A 23,055-nucleotide genomic window follows, 5' to 3' on the forward strand; every position below is an offset into this window, starting at 1 on the left:
TTCTGGGTTTCAAAACCCAAGAGAAATTTAGTTAGTACTTAGACTAAATATATGTATTTTAATATAAGGTATTAATAGTAAAACACTAAAATCTCTTTTGCATAATTTCGAAAGGCATGCCACAGCGAAATATGTTAAACTCTTTTTACCAGCTAACCAAAACAACCAAAAGTATGCTACACAGTTTCAGAAGATAGTAGTGGAGTTGCTCTCATTTACCTTTGGATCCATGTGTTCGAATAGGGATCACATCGTTGCCAGCGAGCAGCATATTGGAATTTCTCAATATGCTCGGGCTATGTGAGCCGTTGTGACAGAGGGGAGGGCACAATAGACTTTAGGTCGCGGTGCAAACCTTATATATTATCTATTTATCTATCTGCTCTCATTTATATGGACATAATTGAAGAGAATTTTGAAGAAAATTGAAGTGGGTCAAGCGAAATTTAGTTAGTATTCGCACTAAGTGCGGCTGGTTGGTGGATGAGTCTTGATATGTATGTTGAAAAACTATAAAAATAATAAGCCTAAACTAAGATGCTAATAAATTTTGTAAATTATTTCAGTTTTTATGGAATATTTTGTAAACAAAGAACATTTCATTATACTGGGAGCTCAATCACAAAACACAGTATTTTAATATTTGTACTACTTTCAAAAGAATTAAAATTTGGAAAACGGAAAAAATTAATAAATGTTTATTTACATAAAAATTAACATAAAATAATTCTGAAATTTAGTTTTTTCGACACAAAATACACCATGCAAATGCGTAAACATTTTTGCAAGCGAACAGTCAAAATAAATATTTACACATTATTTACATATATCCGTATATACATATAAACATTTTCAAGTAAATAATTTAAATACGTACAAAAAAGTATTCGATTTCCGTTCTAAATTTTCTCAAAATTGATTGAATTTGTAAACACTTGTAAAAATTGTAAATAAATGTTATAACTTTTGAGATTTTCCTATACAGTTGTATGTGTATTTGTTTGTAAACCATTAAAACAGAAAGAAATTTAAAAATAAATAAGAAAAAAGCTTAAAAATAATTTAGTAAGAGATTTTAAAAATAATTTTGTAATAAATGGAAAAGTAAAGATAAGAAATTCAAAAATTAAAAATAGATTGAAAGTAAATAAAATTGGCGAGTTGATTAATTTTCGACAATTTGTGCCAAGCAACAACTTTAATCGATGCACATATTTTGCAACAATTCAGCTGGAAAAATATGTGCTATAAAAAAACATTTTTAAATATTTGATTTCGACGTAGTGACTTTACAAGCGCTAAAACTTGTCAGAGTGTGTAAACACAATTTTTGCAAACAAAAACAAAAGTGTGAAATAGAAATTGAAAAAAAATATATAAATAAAATTTCCAATTCAATTTTCAGCTCAAATGACTTGAAAGTAAATTAGTAAGAAGCCAAGAGAAAAGAGAAAAGAATCATATGACATATGTGAAATTAATTACATAAATGCGATGTGATGTAATTGAAAACATCTGTTCGAAGAATAAAAACAAAAAAAGGATATAATGCATATAAATGAAATGTGGTGTAACTCGTATAATGAGTTGACGTTTTAAAAATTTTCAAATGCGTTAGTGACGTGAGTGTGTCATGTGATTTCGGCGATGTGATTGATCTATAATCATAAGTTGTGGAATATTTTAAAGCATATGTAATTGGTAAACATGATGTGATTGAACTACATTCATTTTATATTAACACAGAAAAGTGTGGCAATGTAGTTGCGATGTGATTGTGATGCGATTGATCAAAAGTCAACATTTGGTGGAATATATTTCAGCAAAAGTTTTAATATTAGTAATTGCAGTATGATGCGTGATATTTAAAAATCATTTAATGTTTGGTCATTTGACACGAAATCTTGTGAGTATTTCTAAATCATGTGATTGATCTAAATATGTCATCAGCAATTAAAATATATTTTACAAAAAACTCCTACTTAGTTGATAGTAGTAGAATAGTATGATCACATATAACATTTGAACACTGTGTCGACATCATGTAAGGCTTTTTGTATCATAAGGCTGGTAATAAAAATGTCAGTCAGCGAAATATATTTTAGAAACGGCAAATTATAATTGAGTGGATGAGCGGCAATTGAGTGCGATTGTAAAATTCAAAATATTATATGTGATCGACATCACCTGATGTCATTCTATATCACGCGATTGGTCTACATAAATAAGCAGTTAATAAAATATATTCCAGAAAAAGTTTCTGAACAGAAGATATCATATTAGGTAAAATATTTGAAATTTAGACGCATTATCGACATCATGTGATGATTCTTATATCATGATATTGCTTAAAATATTTACCAGATTTAAGCTAGTTTACATATACTTATCAAATTTTAGTTTAATATTGAAATCTAAACCTGTTTTTCTTAATTGAAATTTCGACTTGACATCGCGTGATGCCACGTATGCAATATACATATTAAGCAAAATATGGGTAATGTAACTTAATTTTTTAATAAGATCAAAAATTTTTTTTATAACTATTTCAACACATTTTTTACAGTCTGAAAATTTAAAAAGAGGTTATTTGTTTCTGTAATGATGTGATGTCATATCATACTTGGTTCACGGAAGACCCCTGTGTGACCACGGGATGGAAAAAAAATTAATGAATATCATGTAATTATTATTAGTTGAAAATAAGTAAGCTAGAAACAGAAACTATAAGAAACAGTTTTAGTGTTATAACTTCACCATATTGATATTATAAGGTTATTAATTGATATGAAAGATACTTATATTATTTTTAAAATATTTTGATATTATGATACGATGACGTGATATATAACATGTAATGTGATGTTATCACATGATGTTATTAATGAGGTTTGGGCTTTAATTTGAATTTTGATTTCGAAAGCTTATTAACCTTCGAATTCGAACCAAAACAATGCAGATACCTTTATATTGGTAGAGCAAATATTATTTATGAACTAAAAGAAATGAGAATCAGATATTCATCAATTTCCCTTTCTCTGTTTTCAGCGCACTATACACAATCATATCTCAAATCAGAACACCACAATAAATCAAGTGCCTTAGCAACATGTTGCAGCAACATAAATATACATTTTTATAAATATTTACAAGTCAACATCTGTTTTCGGTGAAATTTTGCAAAATTCATAAAAATCACCACACATTAAACTACAAATTTAAAAAAGAGAACATAGATCCACACAAAATATATACACGCTAAAACAACAAACCAAGCACGCACACACGCAACATTTTATGGAACACACAAATATTTTGAATTGCAATGATGTTCAGCTCCGCGGATGTGGCCGCAGTGCGTCATGTGGTGCAACGCATATTGGTGCCATGCGTGTTTGTAATTGGATTGTTGGGCAACTCCGTGAGCATTTATGTGCTGACAAGGTGAGTGCAACAAGCATAATTTGAGGCACTAGCATTGCTAAGGTTAATTTTTTGGTAGTAATAATTTTTGAAAAATGCACTCATTTCTTGTAGTACAACAAATTGATTTAAATTTTAAATATTTTTTTTTAAATTTTAATTTATAGAAATATTTATTTATTGTATTGGGTTTTAAAAATAGTTTTCATATCAAAAATTGTCACTCTTTGTTCGCTTATATGTTTTTTTTTTTTAAACATTTGTTCATAATATTTAAAAAATTAAAATTTCATTCAATTAATAATTTAAAAATGCTTTACTATGTTTGATTATACGGTTTTTTTGCTGAATATATATTTTTATTTTTTTTTAAAGATTTGAAAAATTAAAAAAGTATTTCGTTCTGGATGATAATTTTTTTCCATTAATTATTAATTAAAATTACATTAAATTTTCGAAAGTAATTTCGAATAATTTAGAAATATTTAAAAATCCAAAATTTTGAAAAAATGTTATATAACTATTTTTCCAAAAATTTAAATTATTAATAAAGTTTTTTTAAATAATTTTTTTTTAACTAATTGCAATTTGATTTTGCTAAAAACATATGTTTCGTAATATATAAAAAAATGTTAAAAAAAAACTAAATACATTTCTGATGGCAATTTTTGTAACTCAAATGTTGAAAAATCAATAATTTTTTAATAATAAAAATTCCATAGCATTAATAACTTTTCTACATGATTTATATCAAACAAAAAATCTATGTAATGTAAAAAGCACAAAAAGTAAAATTTTCGAAATTAAATTGATTTTAAATTAATTACAATTAAGGATAAAATAAAATTTTCAAATTAATAAAAAAAAATTATTTTAAATAAATTACAAGTAAAGAAAAAATTAATATTTTAAAAATTTTGAATTGTTCTGAAATAGTAATTTTAAATTTCAGAAGTTAGAAAAGCTGTATCAATATTTGTATATTTACTTTCTAAACAATTTCAATTGCTGAATTTTGCAGACGTTAAAGTTCTAAATAAGTTTTTTCGAATATTAATATTTTTAATATTTTTTTTTAAATAAATACAGATTTATTTTTAACTTTTTTGCTTAAATATATTAAAACTTATAAAATTTAATAACAATTAAATAATAAACTTGGTTATAAAAGAATATTTCCTAAATATAAAACCGGAAATTTTATTCACTAGTAATTTTTTGCTTAAACAAGTTGATGAATATTTGTATGTAAAAAAAAAATATATTTATGTTTAGATATTTAAATTTATTATTTATTTATTTATACAGGGTTAATTTTTAGATCTAAGTTTTTTAAATCTTAGTTAGTTCTAATTCATTTTAAATTTCAACTATTTTGCAATATTTAGAAAACGCATGCGTTGCACAACAAATATTTATCTCACCGCGCTCGCCATCACCGATATTATTTACCTCACCATGGCATTGCTTCTCTCACTCCAACACTATGACTATGTTCAGCGGAATGTGGAAATCTTTTGGAAATGTTATGGTTATGCGGTTTGGCTTTGTGATGCCTGTGGTAAGTGCTTGTGGAATTCGTGAATAGAAATTTTAAATGCAATTGAGAGAGTGGAGAACAGCTAGAGAAAGGATGTAACTGATTATAGTTATTCGATTGCGATTTTTTTTTTAATTGAGAAGTGACAGTTGTCAAAAGACAGCTGATTTTTGAAAGGGGGAAGTGAAACAGAATTTTTTTTAGAAAGCCGAGAGCCAGAAATATTATTGCAGCACTAGATTATTAGAAATATGGTTTGATAATTGACAGCTGACTACTGAAAGGGCTTGCGGTATTTATTAGAAGAGCAGAAGGTCTAGAGACTGGGTATCTGACAGAGTATAGCGGATTTTAAGACTGCTCTGCGTTTGCAAAAGATCTTTAGAGCTGAGATAATCATAAAAAGTCGAAAAAACCAGTTTGATAATTAGTTTAGTACTGGATACTCATAGGGCAGTCCTTACCACAACATTTTATCAGCTTATACATTTAACGAACGAGCCGAAAAGTCTTCGTTTGCGATAAAACTCTATTTATAGTAACGCAGTTAAGCAGATCCCATTTTTTTTTAAAGAATTACAATTTAATTAGCGCTCAGTTACAAATAGCTGTCTCTGCATCGACGCAAATGTCTGCGAGGCTTACCAATGCAGTGTTGCATATTGTTCATTTCAGAAGTGCTACAAGTGAATTGATTGAGGCGCCGAAAACCAATTTGAGTTACGCACTCATTTGCTTTTATTTTACGCTCTCTCTCCACAGCGTTAACGCACGTACCACACGCTTGTGTCTTAATAACTTAATATGTACTTTTCTCTTCGTTCTTTCTCTTTTCCTATATATCATCTGGGTCCTTCGGCATTGCATGGCGTATCAACTGTCAATTTTACTTTGCGGCGCGTGTTGTTATTGTAGCGTACATTTCCATTTACATAGCTGTGTGTTTTACGATCGAACGATTTATTGCGATACGTTACCCGCTTAAACGACAGACATTCTGCACGGAATCGTTGGCAAAGAAAGTCATTACAGGTGAGTTTAAACGAGCATGCATGGGAATACGTTATTCACCGAACTAGAGATGTGCATTTGCTGGTGATGAGTAATGGTAATTTTATGTATTGACTGATCGATAACTGAAGCGAATTACTTTAAAACTTTATGTTTAGAATTGAGAACTAAATGCTTTATTGTGAAAATAATTAATGATCTACCGATAATATGGAATTAATTGTGCAATAGATGTTTGTTTATCGATTTATCGATAATGGGAGAAAAGTAGTTACAAAAATTACCTTAAGCATTGCTACATAATTAATTATTGACCATATTTCCAAAATTGATTATTTATGTTATCGATAAATGCATTTATGTTTAAAAAATATTTCTGAATACTAAATTTGTAACTGAATTTAAAAACAGTAAATTGATTTCATTTAATATTGACGATTTTAAGATACGTTTATTAATGTTTTCGATAACTAAATTTATATTTAAAAATATCGCTGATTAATGAAGTTGTACAGGAATTTAAAATAATAACCTGATATTTTAATATTGACTATTTGGATATTCGTTGTTTTATGATATTGATAACTAAAGTTATATTAAAAATATATCACCAAAAATGTAACGGAATTTACAAGTGTTAAATTAGTTCTCTAATATTAACGAATTCCAAATTCGATTATTTATTTTAACGATAAATACATTTATATTTCAAATATATTGCACATCACTAAATTTATAACTCAATTGGATTACGTGTTTAACTGTTTTGTATGCATTTATGCATATTACATGTCGGTAAAATTGTGCAAAGCACCAACAACATATGACAGTGGGTACCAAAATTAATGTAACACGAAATATACGAGTCAACATGCTTGCTCTACTCAATTTGCAACTACTCCATAACTGCAAGTGTAATATGCTGCTGTCAGAGTGCCCACAATTTGACCCGTTTTTGTTGTTGGTCACTTGTCACTTGAACGCCGAAAATGTTCATATATTTTTCATACGCTTACCTTTGACATACCGTCGTGTTTTCTTTACTCCCACATGCACACGACACGTACGAAACATGATGCATACCAACAATAACAAACAACAAAACAAAAATAAAAACCACACATGCACCTAACACGACAAAAAATCAAGGAGTCGCACTCTTCTGCCTCTTCTCCACAATTTCCACAGCTTTCGAACATCAGTATCGCATCACTAAGAAATCAATTGATATCCATGGCGTTGCGTGTAATATAACGCAAGCGAACGCGCCAGAGCGGCTCTCATTGCTACAACTGAATTACAACGAAAGTGTTCGACAACAACAACAGCAAGAAGAAGCAGGCCGCACGAAAAAACAAGACGACACACTACATTTACCATTGCAGCACTATATGGCACTGCCAAAATCGACAGCAACGACAGCGCCACATCTCGATTTCGAAGGCAGCGGTCAGGCGGCTGCGGATGAACGCACAGAGCACACAGCTCATCACTGGCAGACACGGGCTGTAGACTCAGCAACTGGGACAGTAGTGCGCAAAAAGGACAATTTGCACCGCAGTAATGTAGGCGACACGGTGAGTAACGTGTGGAAGTCTAAACCGGATGTAATATTGCGTAGATTGAAACGTACAGTGGAGCCGAACAAGGCAGCGATCACCACAGGCAGCACACAAGCACCTTTGCCACGTTCTTTGGCTATGCCTTCACCAATCGCACTAAGAACTGCAGCGCCATTGCCGGCAATGCATGAGTGGACCGCGCTGGCAGAAGCAGCATCAGCAGTCACATCGAACGACGCGCAATTGAAAGGTGAGTAATATGGGCACTTTAGGACTGAGCGTAAGGCTTGTTTCGATCGGTTAGTGAGGTAGTTGGGTGCAAAGTGTATAAATGTGTTGTGCAGCGATTGCTTACGGAAAGGTTGCATCGGGAGCTTAAAGTGGGTTTTTTACGCTTGAATACCCGACAACGATTGGGTGGTAAATTGAGAGTATGAACATGTGGAACACCCCAGATACTAAGGTGTACAGAGTGAAGTACCAATTATTGCAAAAAGCTTATAAGAATTTCTGTTACTTTGTAAAGTCGTTAAGTTCTGAAGTAAACTTCCTTCTCGGAAACTGAGCTCAGACTTTCTAACCTTTCCCTTTTTTCATGATTTTCAATAGCAAAGCAAATTATACAGTTTACAAATTACGTCTTCCGTTTAGTCTCCCGAGGTACGATTATGAAGAGAGCACTCTCTGCGGCGGCTGATAGAAACATTCCTCGAATTATGTTAAACTACTACTCACTGGATAGTCGTGCCGATCTGCTATTGGATACAGAATTCTTAGTAAGTGCAGCAACGCCGCCAACAGAGAATGCAGACGAAGGTGAACCGACAATAGAAGACACAGATAGAATAGCTAAGCAAGAGCCAAGCTATGGAAAATTTACCGGCGCCGGTGTTTGGGCTGCTAACGCGCAGTCGACACATGGAAAACAAGATGCCGAAACACTTTTCTTCAACATAACGGATTACTGCGAGGAAGTGAGTGCTATCACATTTTGGAAATTTCTTTTAAAATTTAAATTTTATTGAAATTTAGGTTATCTACTATCAGAACAGCCAATCGAGCTTGGGCGAAAATGCGCTCTATACACGCCTCTGGTACTTTTTCACCTTATTCGTATTCGTTTTAATACCGTTATGCCTGCTGGGCACCTTCAATTGCTTCCTCATAATGTTGGTGCGACGCTCGAAGAATTTACGCGGCGAAATGACGAATGCGAATAGCATACGACGCTCACGCATGAGCGGTAAAGGGGTGAGTAACAGTTATATTAAAATTCATGCTAAGGTCTTTAATTTCCTGTACTCCTCAAAACGCCAACAGCAACGCAAATCACACACGTCATCCGTTTCGCAGGAGAATCGCATCACCGTTACGCTGATCGCGGTCGTTTTACTCTTTATCATTTGTCAACTGCCATGGGCAATTTATTTAATCGTTTCGGAGAATGTCGATATCGATAACAATCTGCAAGCGATTATTGGTAATATTTTCAATTTTCTTGCTGACATCAATGCGGCAGCAAATTTTTTCTTATATTGCGTACTTTCGGATAAATATCGGAAAACGGTACGCGAACTTATCACAGGCTATAAGTATCGTGCACATGCACGTCACGCGACAGCCAGCACGAGCCTTTACACGAGTACGCATGGCACGCATTCGGTGAATGGCAGTCGCCGCTATCGGCCGGCAGCTGCGTCGATAGTCGTCAAGTGAAGCGGGAGAGAGAGTGAGAAAGAGAGCGGTAGCAAATGTGCATGACCTCGTGATGCTTCGTGTCGTACGAATGCTTACTGTATTCTACCTAATTGAAATTGTGTGTTAATTATTGTTGTTGTTGATGTGTGCTACGTTTGCGCAAATTGAATTTGTTAATTTTAATGTAATTTAAATTAGTTAGTAGCATATTTATTAGTTAATCGAATTAATTAAGCAAATTGCTTGGCGCGCGCCATTTAATTAAGTTCGTTAAGTGCATAAGTGACGCTATACATACATACATATACGCATAGATATAGATATACAGTTATATAAATATGTATTTTAAGTGCAACTATATTTCGCGCTAATTAAGTATTGTATTTAAGTTAAGCGATTAGTTATAATTAAGTACATTTATAAGCGAATGAGTCAAAAAATTTTAATTTTAACTATTTTCAAGTAAAATATTTTTATTAATATAAAAATATTCTAAATATTTGTAATAAATATGTATAAAATAAAGAAAATTATATAAATACAATTAATTTAAATTTGTTACTGAATTCGAGAGAGCAATTAATTATCAAATAGAATAGAAGAGAGAGAACGTTACGCTGAAACAAGAAAAATATTTTACTTCGACTACACCGAAGTTATAATACCAATAGTCCGATTCGAAAAATACGTTCGAAAATTATTGTTTCGCCTTGGACAATAATCTATGCCAAATTTCGTAAAGATATCTGGTAAAATAAAAAGGTTTTCCATACAAGGACTTGATTTGAATCGGCCAGTTTCTATGACAGCTATAGGCTATAGTGGTCCAATATCGGCGATTCTGACAAATAAGCTGCTTCTTGAGGCGAAATGGATGTGTATAAAATTTCAAATCGATATGTTCAAAGGAAAAAATTGACTACCGCGCACTAAGACCGATTAGAGAAGTGCCGAGATTTACAGAGAAATAGCCTAATCAATAGTTCTAGGTAGGGAAAACGAGACGAACCCACCCGAACCCGTAACCCGGACACAGTTTGATGATACCGACTGTATATAGCAGAGAATATAAATAAAAAAATATGCAAAACAATTAGAAAAATGAGAACATAAAACTTTTTCCAGAAACCTCATAAAAGCTACGTAATTAAATGAAATGAAATATCGGCAAATAATCAAACAATTCGTACTTTTGAGACATACGAACTGATCCAAAGGCGATATAAACAGAACACGAAATTGAAGTTTTTCGAATATCGGTTGGTTTCGTCATTTATTTAACAGTTTCGTAAAGTAGAGAAAGCTGTGGTCAGGCGAGGAATACTTTTTATAGTGCAACCTTGGATGAAAACTTTGTTTGAAATGATTTTCGGACATAGAAATATAAACCAGTTATGGGGTTCGAAATGTAGACTTAGCATTAGGTCAAAGACTCTAACTTATCTCATACAATTAAGTAAAATTACCTTCCCTGATATATTTTTACAAAAAGAGAATAGTTATTGGGAGTAAAGGTGGTTATGGGGCTTCACATAGACTTTATCTATCCGGCTTGACCTAGATTGAGTTCAAATTTTGAAGAAAAATGAAGCTCGTCCCCGGAAGCTCGGCAATAGCGAATTGAGAAAGATATCTGAAATTCAAAGACAGTCTAAAAATGCGTTAGGCAGTTGACGGACGGTCAGAACTAACGAAGCGTATATAAAGGATATTCTTAGATTTTTACGAGAGAATGAGGTAATGAAGGAAATTACGACAACTTTAGCAGAAAGTCTTGAACTTCCTTAAGAGTATAAATCAAATAAGATTTCAATGAAAACGTCAAGGCTATCTTGGCTTACACAACGAAACGGAAGATAGTTTTTTCATCGATAAATGAGTCTTATAGGGTTTAAATATTATACCCTCACTAAGCTAAGGTGAAACCACAGTCAGCATAACAGCAAGCAAAATTACTAGCGAATCCCTGAGAGAGTTTCCATTAGATTTTTAGGAATTTTTATTTTACTTATAAATTAATGCGATTGCGATCATATGCGAATAGTTTTAGATCTGGCTACGACAAAATTTTAAAGTACTGAATGCCTTCTTAATTAGAAAGGCCAAGTTGAGAGAAACTTGGTCAAACTTTGTGAATGGAATTGGAACCAACTGTTGAAAGGAGTTGACGGCTTAGACCAAACCATATAGCTGGTTATAGTATATATTATAGCTGTAGGCCTACTTAGCAACTTAAAAGCGTACGTATTTGAGATGTGGTAACCAATAAATCTTAAATACTAGCGACTTGAAAATAAATTCAGGTCAATAAAAGAGTTGTAGTAAACCAAACAGTGTGATTTTGATCCGCTAAATACAACAACAAACATCAAGTGAATCGTAAATGTGGTCTGAGTTACGTGTCATTGCTACCACAGCTAGCAGGTTTCCTCAAATGCTCGAAAACCGTAAAAATAAAATGCTTCATTAAACGAAAGCCACGTGTAGCTGACGATATTGCCGGTTGAGATGCTTAAGACGAAAGTGGTAAAGCGGACAACGAACCTCAATGCTAGCCAACTTTAAAAATAATTTATAAAGTCAGCGTAAAAAAAAAACTGTTGCACAATTCCATTAACTGTTATGCTGCCACTAGTTCCCCCTACTATGTAGATGGGTGTGAAAAATGTTGTCGCAATTTGAGCCAAAATGAACTCAAATAAGTAGCGACAATGAAATTTGGTAGCAAACTAACAGCAATTGTGTAAAAAAGTTGGCTAAAAAGCATAAAAAGTAGAGCGTTGTTGTTGGACAAAAATGTTAGTGCAAATTGGTAAGTAACTTGTCACTAATGTAATGAAAAAGTAGCGAAATGTGCGAGCTGAAGAGTGTAACTAAATTTTGAAGTTATAAGTTGATAACGCTGTGCGCGCGGAGCCATGAAAAGAGAGACACCTACTCTTTAAAACACTTAAAATGATGAATATAATTTTTAGACATAAAATATTTTGGAAAAGGAGTGAAAAATTAAATGAAGAGCTGTGAAAAAAGAAGTAAATAATGTAATTAAAAGTGGTAGAAAAGTCGGAAAAAAGTAGTAGCATCGCAGAAAAGTCAATAGAAAAATTAAGGAAAATATTAAAAGTATCACAAATGGAACATATTATATTAGCTGAAGTTATCATTTATACACCAATATTGTGAATGCAAGGTAGTAAATAGTAGTAGAAACTTTGAATATATTAAAGTAAAGTCCTTCTGCCAGTAATATAGCTACAGATATTAAAGCAAAGTACTAAATCAAAGTAATTAAATACGTACTAGAAAAAGTTGTAGAAAAGGTAGTAAATATTTGCAACAAAAAAAAACACATATATTTTAAAGCTAAGAGATTCTATATTTACAAAATATTTTCTACAAAAGATAGCAAACAGTAGTAGAAAACTAAAAAATTAAATTCAATAAAGTAAAGGCTCAGAACAAGTTAAGCTACAAATAGTTAATCAAAGTTATTAAAAAGGTACTAGAACCAATAGTAGAAAGAGTAATCAATAACGAATAAAACTAAAATATTAAAGTTATGGAAAATATGGACATAATTTATTATAGAAACCAAGATTCTATATGCATGAAAACTTTTCTGAAGAGGATAGTAAAAAGTAATAGAAAATTTAAATATATAAAAGTAAAGCTTTTCTGGTGGAAGTATTACAAATACCAGACCAAAATAGTAAATCAACGTATTTAAAAAGGTAGTAGAAAGAGTTGTAGCAAAGGTAAAAAACAGATACAACGAAAAAAACACTGAAATGTTGAAGTTATCGGCAAAGATAAGTTAAATAAAGCAATTAATAAACAAAATGGTGGCATGTTTATAAAAATAGAACAGGGTGCCATATAAATCACATTAGTCGTATAATATTTAGTAGTGCAATCTTCAATAGTATATCTTCATATCGATTTTTTCACCTTTTGTAGTCAGATGTTAAAAAAAATAAATGTGTTGACAGAATAATCTTTTACCGATCAATGGAAATTTAAACGTGGATCCACTATTTTAAGCTGCTTCCAAGGAAAAAATGTTTGATGTAGATTTCAGATATTAAATATGTTGACAAAAATTAATGAAATATAGATCTACAAATCTAAGCAAATTATAAAAACAAAAATTTATTTGAATTGTGATGAATTTGAATCAGATATTCGTCGGCCTTTTTCTACAAGAAAAATAGTTAGACAGACAGCAGAAATGGAGAGTTAAGATAGTGACACCTCGCTATCTTTCGGACAGCTACGATAGTGCAGATCAAACAAAATATTCAGTCTTACTAAATTGGTACCCAGTTATCGATAAATCGATAGTTAATCCAACAGGTTCAAAGAATTCAAGTTTTTTCGCGTTTTTCGGAAGAAGAACAAAGGCTAAAACTTGAAAAACTCACTTTTATTTTCTTTTAAAAGCGTGCGCATAACTGAAAGTAAACTTTAAGCGAGCTTATATAAAGCTTTCACAGAGTGACCATAGTTTGATAATTTCGGAGGAGTTCTTCCAATGTTTATTCATAAATTCTTAAAATAAGAAAATAGCTCTTTTAAGAGATTCTTATCCCTTCTCCCAAATGCTTTGTCAATAATGTGGAACTCGTATATTTAAAACTGTATGCCAAGCAGTTTTCCTAGAGCTTTCACAGAGTTTCTTTATGTCTTGGCAATTTCTCCTCTGATTTTATTTAAAATCTTCGAATATAAAACAATAACTTATATAATAGATTTTTTTTTTCTCTTTTTCAAAATGCTTTGTCAATATGTTGAAAGCCGTATGACTTAAGCTGTACTTTAAGCAAGCTTTCATAGAGCATTCACAGAGTTTTTTTTCTTGGTATGTCCGTCTATGATTTTGTGCATAAATTTCGGACGTAAAGTTATAAGCAAGCACCTATCAGAGCTTTAAGTTCTGTTTTAGCTTCTGAAAAGCTCTTCAATGCTTTAATTCTTAATTTTCTAGCCTAAAATACAAAAGTTATGAATACGAGCATTCATTACTCTTACCCTTGCCACTAGAACTGTGCTCATTCAATATCATAACTAACTCTGGCCATGTATTTTTCATGCATAATTTGCGTATTCTGCAAATTTGTAGTCATTAAAAATAAATCTATTTTGTATTCACCATATTTTATGTTCATAAATGGCATACAATTATTATTTAGTCTTCTCATTATCTTTACAACCGTGATTTGCTTGCTTTGCCAAGTTTCTCCTCATATTCCACTTATTTTTCCCGCTATTTTTCTCGTTCTCTATTACATTTTTACATAACCTTAAAACCACTTCGCCACAGCGCGCTTTCCCATCAAACTGATGTATGCAATTAAGCTTGGCAAAACATATTTTTTAAGTGTAATGCAATAAAATTTTGCACAGCTTTTAGTTTTTTATGACTTCCAAATATGTTGCGTCGCGCCAGGAAAGCGAAAATGCGGTTACTCTCTACGATTTTTTCATTTGCTTATTAATAGTGCCGAAGGTGAGGGGCAGGCGGCAATAAGTGCTGCCTGCCGGGCTGTAAAGCGGATCGTTAAGGGCAACCAATTAGAATTTATGCAGCGTAAAAATTTTAAATGCGCATAAAAAGTAAATGGAAAAATATATATTCATACATATGTATGTATGTATGTATGTAGTATATAATATAAGAAATAAAGACGAGTACAGTTATTTGATAAATGTGCAAATGTTAAAGAAATATAGAGCAAGTATCATATTCCTGTTTATGCGAGACAACAGTAAAGTCAAAAAGTCGAAGTCAATGCCAAATAGTTTGCGACGATTTTTAGTGCTGTCAAATGGGTAGTAAATTTTAAGTAGTTGCAGACGTGGTCTGGCATTTATGGAACTGATTTAAAAGTTTTGTTGCTGTTAGTAAAAAAATTTTAGTTTTTAAAGCGCAAAAAAAAAATCGAAATTTTAAATTCTAGAAATTTAATTTTGTCAATAAAGTTCAATAGAAAATATTAGAAATACTTGAACATAAAGGAAAACGAAAAAAATACATAAAAATATTTTATTAGAGGAAAAAGAAATAAAAAAATTTTATCTAAGATTAAAAAATAGTTCTTAAAAAACAAAATCGATAAAAAATATAATGGATAATAAATATATAAATGTATGGTACATTGACCCAAAGATATGATTAAAATTTTTATACTCTCGCAACCTGTTGCTACAGAGTATAATAGTTTTGTTCACCTAACGGTTGTTTGTATCACCTAAAACTAATCGAGTTAGATATAGGGTTATATATATATAAATGATCAGGATGAAGAGACGAGTTGAAATCCGGGTGACTGTCTGTCCGTCCGTCCGTGCAAGCTCTAACTTGAGTAAAAATTGAGATATCTTTATGAAACTTGGTAGACATGTTTCATGGTACCGTGAGACGGTTGGTATTGCAGATGGGCGTAATCGGACCACTGCCACGCCCACAAAACGCCATTAATCAAAAACAAATAACTTGCCATAACTAAGCTCCGCAATAAGATACAAGACTGTTATTTGGTACACAGGATCACATTAGGGAAGGGCATCTGCAGTTAAAATTTTTTTTAAAAAAGTGGGCGTGGTCCCGCCTCTAATAGGTTTAATGTGCATATCTCCTAAACCGCCAATGCTATAATAACAAAATTCACTGGAAGCAAATATTTTTAGCACTTCTATTGACGGTGTGAAAATAGTTGAAATCGGGTGGCAACTCCGCCCACTCCCCATATAACGGTACTGTTAAAAACTACTAAAAGCGCGATAAATCAAGCACTAAACACGCCAGAGTCATTAAATTTTATCTCTGGGATGGTATGAGATGACTTTATAGGAACCGCGTTCAAAATTAGACAGTGGGCGTGGCACAGCCCACTTTTAGGTGAAAACCCATATCTTGAGATCTGCTTAACCGATTTCAACCAAATTCGGTGCATAACGTTCTTTTCATGTTTCTATGTTACAGTGCAAAAATGGGCGAAATCGGACTACAACCACGCCTACTTTCCATATAACACCATTTTAAATTCCATCTGATTATTTCACTTTCCACTATGCAAATCAGGCAACAATGACTGTATCGGGATAAAACTTTGCGTGAATAATGCGATTAAAGTATGCCACCTTGTGGCCAAAAATTGTCTAAATCGAACCAAAACTGTTTAAGCCCCTAAGTACTAAATATGTGGACCCCAGTGCCTATAGTTGACCTTCTACCGAAAATATCAGCCAATCCACAAAGAAATCTCAAACGAGTATACTATTTGACTTTGCGAGAGTATAAAATGTTCGGTTACATCCGAACTTAGCCCTTCCTTACTTGTTTAATAATGATTTTAAAATTTATAATATATCTTCTTGTTTTGTAATTCTTTTTTTTTATGAAAAACCTTAAAAAAAATAAACACATACAATAAACCAAACTTAAGCACACAAAGTATTTAATAGTAAAAAATAAATAATAAAATAAAATTGATACAAAAAAAAAAAATTACTTTATATAATATATAATTAAAATTAATGAATAATAACTTTATCAAATATTTTTTTATCAATTAGAAAATTATTCTATTTTTATTATTTAGTTTATTTTCGCTAAACTTCCACTTTCCACCTTCATACATTTCTTAAAATGTGATTTTTCAAAAATGTGGCAAACCCAACTCAAAATATTTTCACCAAAACTTCGTTCTCAAAAACATGTTTAACTATAAACCTTTTTAAATCTTCTTAGTTTAGTAGCTATTGTATTACGTAATTTCTTGTAATTATTTGCAAAAAAAATAATATGGTTACCTTGCATAAAATATGTCTGTGCAACTTTGAGTGTCAGCTTTTATACAACTTTTTATAGTTGTTAACTATAGACTAATATTTCATTTATATTATCAACTTAATTGTGCAGCAAATTACGAACATGTGACAACCCCTCCTAAACAAATATATAGAGCTTTCGCCAAACTGATTAAAATTGATATTAACATTGCAGGACATTTTATACATTTTTTAGAATTAAAATTACGCATATGGCAACACTGCTCTAAAGTACGTTCAACTATAAACTTCTTTAAAACTCTTTACTTTAATATTTTCATAGAAATATTTTTTCATGCGTTGTCAATGCAACTGAGTAAAACATTATAGAAATGTGGCAACCCTTAAAAAAATATTTGCAATTTTAAGCTACTTCAGTTTGACACCAATATCTAATACTTTAATTATGTGGCAAGTCTACGCCAAATGTATTTTTCTTAAACAAAATTTTTTTTTTAAAATTTAAATATTTCAAACCGTTGGCTACACAGCTTTATGCAATGGCGGCTCAAATGTGTTTTTCGCAAAACAGCTTAAGCTGGAAATAAAATAAAATTTTAATTATTATGATTTTTTTTAAGTATTAAATTATATTAATAAAAATGAAATCATATCATTTTTGATTATTAAATCTATTCACTAAAAGCTTAAGAAAAATATTACTAAAAAATAATTTTTTAATAGTACCATATACTAAAATTTTACAAAAAAATTAAAAAAAGAACACTCTCAACTAAAAACGAAATTTAAAAAATTATTAGTAAAAAATTTTAGTTTAAAAGCTCACTAGGTTCATTCCGGTGTATTTCCCATAAAATCTTATTTTTCTTCGCCACCTTCACTCGATTTTTCACACGTTTTTGCTTGTTCACTGATATCTAAATGTCCTCAATACACAAAATCAATATTTGCTCAGCTTGAATATCCAGCAGAGCTCAAAGCTATTGGATGTTTTTTTAAAAAATCATTCTAACAAAACATAGAAGATTTGCATGAATCCGGTCGAAAGAAAATAAGAGAAAAATTTACATTTTTTCGCTGATAGAAGGGTTGAGAATTTTAAATTTGAAAAAAAAAGTTTAAAGCAAAAAAATGAAAGTGACCACCAAGCATTTCTAGCATGATATATTTCCTTGAAAAAATGTAAGAAAAAGTAGTGAAGTGAGATTTATATTTGAATGAGCACAGTATATGGCAGTGAGAGCGAAGAGCTAATGTCTGTGAAAAGGTTTTACTTCATTGTTACTCAATTTTAATTTTTTTAATATTTTTTTTTTTCAAATTTTTGTGAATTTTTTTTTAAATTTTTTGCTTTCAGTTCCCTCACTACCCTTTAGCTCTATTCTTTTAGTGTTTTTTCTAACTCCATTACCTCAAGAATCGCTCGTTGGCACACAAAACTCATAATTGCCCTCGACCCAGCCACGAAAGCTGCTCACGTACATATGTATGTACGGTTGTAAGTACATACGTGCATACTGCAATACATATACGAGTATATATACATAAATACGTACATACAGTCACACTGTTATCAGTTGCCAGTCATCACTACGCTTTGACGCAAAACTAATATTATCGAATTCAATTGAACTGAGTTGGTCAATGTAGTCACAAGGTTGCAGAGCATTGGCGAAAAAATTGAAAGTGCTAAAAGGAAGGAGCAATATTGCAGCACTGAAATATAGTTGTATATACACACACTATATACACTATATATATATGTGTGTAGTGAATATATGTTGAAAAATGCGGATGTGTATTACAGTTAGTTACTACCAAAAATGAATAATTAAATTTCTGTCAAAATTTATTTAAAATAGTGAACCAAAAATAATTTTAATAGCAATAATCATTTTCGAGCCGTTAGAATCTTATTCTCAATCAATTTTAGCTATTTTCCAGTCTTATTTAGTCTACGATCAATCGGCGACATAACTCTGTAGTATTGCTTAACCAATTTAGCCTTTGATTATATGTTAAACCCTGGTCCTTGTCTATATGTAATTTTATGAGTGTAACATTTCGATTCTTTGGTATTATAGTATACTTTAATGCGCCAAAAATAAAAAAAAAAGTTTCACAAATAACTGCAATAAACCGCCACAGCAACTAAGACACATGGCGTATGAGTAACTCTATGGTAAAAGGCTTTAAAGTATAAAGTGAATAAATAATGAATCGAGATTTAACGCTGACAACGTGAATGCAGCGATTTACGATGGCATCAGTGAAACTTTAGTTTTTTCTAGAAAATATATGTGTGTAAACACATATATATTTTTTATAAACATGCATACACGGTTATGCCACCCACGGCGTTAAGGTCGGTGAATAGAAAAAATACTAGGTTTAAATTTTTAGTGTTGATAAAAAAAAACAAGAAGATTAAAGAGTTAAAATTTTGAAAATTACAAAAAATAAATCCAAATTTTAGAAAATAAATAGAAAATTTTAATTTTGCAAATTAAAAAAAAAAGACTTTGGCCAAGAACATGAAAATAAACAAAAGCACAAACAAGAAAAGAAAAGATTTGGAGTAAAAAATAACGAAGAAAAACCAGATAGAATATTACCAAAAACGGTAAAATTGTATTTAAAAAAAAAAGAAGAAAAATAATAATATTAACAGCCATTATACAACAAACAATAATGTATATATATGTATATATTTAACAAAAGATATGTAAGCATACAAATATGTGTGTTGATATTTAAAAATCCAAAAAAAAAATTATATTTATACAAATTATATTAAAATAAGAATAAAGAGAAATGTGAAATGAATACTAACAAGTCTCTAAATATTAAAAAAAAGTATTAAATAAAAATCAAATGAAAATTATGGTAAAACATTCATTAAAGAAATAAAAAATATATCGAACAAGATTTGCAAAAATAAAAATTAATAAAACTTAAATTAAAAAATATAACTGTCGCAATATACATACATATACCGTACATATCAAACACTAACAAAATTTATTTAAATAAAAAAATTCGGTAAAAATACTTTCAAAACTAAAACCTTTTAATACATTTAAATAAAAAGTTAATCGAAGAAAAATACTTGAAAATAAATTAAAAAACTTCAAGAAAATTAAAAAAATAGTGCAGGTGAGCAAAAAATATATTTAGACAAAAATAATAGTATTAAAAATTAAAAAAAAAAATTAAATTAAGTTAATTTTATATCTGAGCTCATTGCAGACTAAAAAAATTTGTTCAAGAAATAATTATAAACATATTTAATAAAAATATTTAAAAAAAAGTATATTAAAAAAAACATTTTAAAACAAAATGTTAATGAAGATAATATATATAAATAAAATTAAAATAAACGATAACAAAATAAATATATAAAACTTTAGTTTAGAGAAAATAGTAAAATGAAAAAAAAAATATACAAATAAAAAATAAAAAAAATTCCTAGTTTAGTAAATTTTATGCCTCAGCTCATTGTTAAATAAAAAATACCTATAAAAGCATTTACAAATATATAAAAAAAATTAATAAAAAAATGAGAACAATTAAATAAAAAATTAAATTTGTTTAGATAAAATAATTAAGTTAAAAAATTTACAAAATTTTTAAAATAATAAAGTTAAAAAATTTTAAGTCTCTCTTAATTATTAAGTAAAAAGTTTCAATAAAAATATTTACAAGTTTAAAAATTCAAAAAAATAAAAATAAAATAAAAATACAAAAATGTAGTATTAATTGCAAAAAAAAAATATTAAATAAAAAATTAAAACAACAAAATTAAATAAAGTGTTAATCAAAAGACATTATATAAATAAAATCGATATAATAATGATAAATATATATAGCCATAAAAATATATATTCTGGTTAAAAAATATCATCCAGTCCATAAAAGTTGTTTTAGCTCAACTCTGTATTTATTATTTATACCTACATTTATATAATTATAGTTTGCAAGTACACCATGGCGTATGAGTGATCTGTGAAAAAATTACACTTCTAATACAATTTAACAATTACAATAACAGCACCAACATAAATGTAATTTCTCCACCCCGCCCAGCATTAACATACACTATTATTGCGTGAATTTATGTTATCCTTGTTATCCTTTGTATAATGAAATGCGCACATATTCGCAGCGCCCAGAAGTATGTTCAATAAATAAGCATATCTTGCACATTATTTCGCTTGTTTGCAGTCATGAATGCAAACGTTCGACTGGCTAGCCATGCATAAATAGTAAATCATCAATATTGCAACGAGAATGAAAATGAAAATCCTTATTTATGCCAATGCTATAGCGCAACGCCAGGCAGTAAGTGTAAATCAATGAAAATATGAATGCTATATGAATGGATTGGTTGACTGAATGCTGCGAAATTGCAACGCTGCTGCTGCAGCAGTCGGAAGCGTAAATATATATAGCTGATTCAGCGTCGCCCCACAAGCACATATTCGCCTAGCATTTGTGAGTGCATTCTGCGCGTCTCCGCTGTTTATCAGCTCTGTTTTGCTGTTTTGCTGTTGTCTATCCGTCTGTGCAGTCTAGCGGACGTTTGCATGTCCTGTTTGTTTTGGTGTTCAACATAATTTACTGTCAATACAGACAAAAGCAAAACATGTGCCACTTAAACTCTTGCACATGCATAATTGCGAAAAGGTTTATAGTGGTGAGAACCCAGTGGGAGGTTTCAAGGTCCGACTTCATTCAGTTGATGATCATTTTGCGAGTGCAGGCAACCAAGATCTTAATGGATTCTAGACACTTCGATGTTATCATTCTCCAGGCAAGGCTTTCTGCAATAATGTTTGAGGTTATAACCTTCAGCTCGCTAATTCAAAGCTTCTGAAAGGGAATATACCACAGAATGAGGAAAATATACTTCTTCGTTGATTGGACTTGAAGAGTTCTACTCCATCCAACTCATAATCTCCACAAAGGAGTGAATTACCTAACTAACTTTATCTTCACTCTACAAGTATTTTTCGCCAGGCGGGAATCATCCACTCTCACGACCTGTAAATGCAGCCTTATGATGTAAAGTGTCCACAAAGGTACTTAAAAGGTGTTAAATTGTGGTGAATAGTATGACTCATTCCAATTTCGATCGATAGTTTCACTAGCGCCAACTAACGGATATTTTTTGTATTAGAGTTATATGGCAAAAGTTATAAATATAATTTATTTGAGGTCTATATTCAACAGTTTCTACATTCCTCAGGTTCTAAGCCACCTAGCGGCCTAACAAATAAGGGAGAGAAAACTAAAGCAGTCCTGACGGAAAAAATACAGTTATTTTCATAATGGAAATACCATAGCATATCAACAATTTTGGCTGTGTACCAAATTTAGCTGAATTACCATAGAACAATGGATTTCTAACGGAATTGTATTAGCACCCCTTGGCGGAATATTATTTTTGCAATCTATATTTTCGAACCCTTCAAATAAAGTTTAAAAAAGGTTACTTATATTTAAAACTGTTGTTCTTATACACTGAACCGGATATATTAAGTTTTCTACGAAGTTTGTAATATTCATAAGGAAGCGCCTGAGACCCTATTATCAGTATTTATATTCGCGAACTAGTTCCTTAGTTTCTTACATATCGATTTGACATTTTATACACGTTCTTTTCTCCCAATGAAGCTAAATTATCAGAGCCGCCGATATCGGACCACTATAGTATATAGCTGCCATACAAACTGAACCATGTCCTTGTATGAAAAACCTTTTTATTTTACGAGATATCTTCCCTTTTGTTTATGTGTAGGGTCGCATAGGTCGGTGCAACCGAAGTTAACATTTTCAGCTACAGCGCCACCTAGCGCACCCACCAAGCACCCAAAAAAATATTCATAGAAATAATTAAAATTTTTATTTAGTCCAAAGAGTAATGGGAACACAACAAGATTTATTTGCTGGGTCCAGCCGCGCACTGAAAACTCAACTCAGCAGCCACTCAGTCTGTTGCCACTACCACACTCACACACTCTCACGTGC

The 23,055-nt window shown here is 30.9% G+C and overlaps 1 protein-coding gene across 2 annotated transcripts in view; it reads left to right on the top strand.

The window, feature by feature from the left end:
- The window catches only part of Proc-R (Proctolin receptor), a 50,596-nt gene extending 40,818 nt beyond the window's left edge, over positions 1 to 9,778 (top strand). For both annotated transcript variants that reach the window (XM_036376855.2, XM_070110323.1), the window contains exons 2-8: positions 3,049 to 3,444; positions 4,812 to 4,984; positions 5,879 to 5,995; positions 7,124 to 7,786; positions 8,188 to 8,510; positions 8,569 to 8,787; positions 8,857 to 9,778. In XM_036376855.2, the coding sequence (XP_036232748.2) occupies positions 3,326 to 3,444; positions 4,812 to 4,984; positions 5,879 to 5,995; positions 7,124 to 7,786; positions 8,188 to 8,510; positions 8,569 to 8,787; positions 8,857 to 9,252 (2,010 nt within the window). In that variant the 5' untranslated portion in view covers positions 3,049 to 3,325 and the 3' untranslated portion in view covers positions 9,253 to 9,778. The remainder of the gene's footprint in view (positions 1 to 3,048; positions 3,445 to 4,811; positions 4,985 to 5,878; positions 5,996 to 7,123; positions 7,787 to 8,187; positions 8,511 to 8,568; positions 8,788 to 8,856) is intronic.
- The last annotated feature ends 13,277 nt before the right edge of the window (positions 9,779 to 23,055 follow it).

Source organism: Bactrocera oleae, chromosome 5 (genome assembly GCF_042242935.1).
Source record: "Bactrocera oleae isolate idBacOlea1 chromosome 5, idBacOlea1, whole genome shotgun sequence".
Classification (NCBI taxonomy): domain Eukaryota; kingdom Metazoa; phylum Arthropoda; class Insecta; order Diptera; family Tephritidae; genus Bactrocera; species Bactrocera oleae.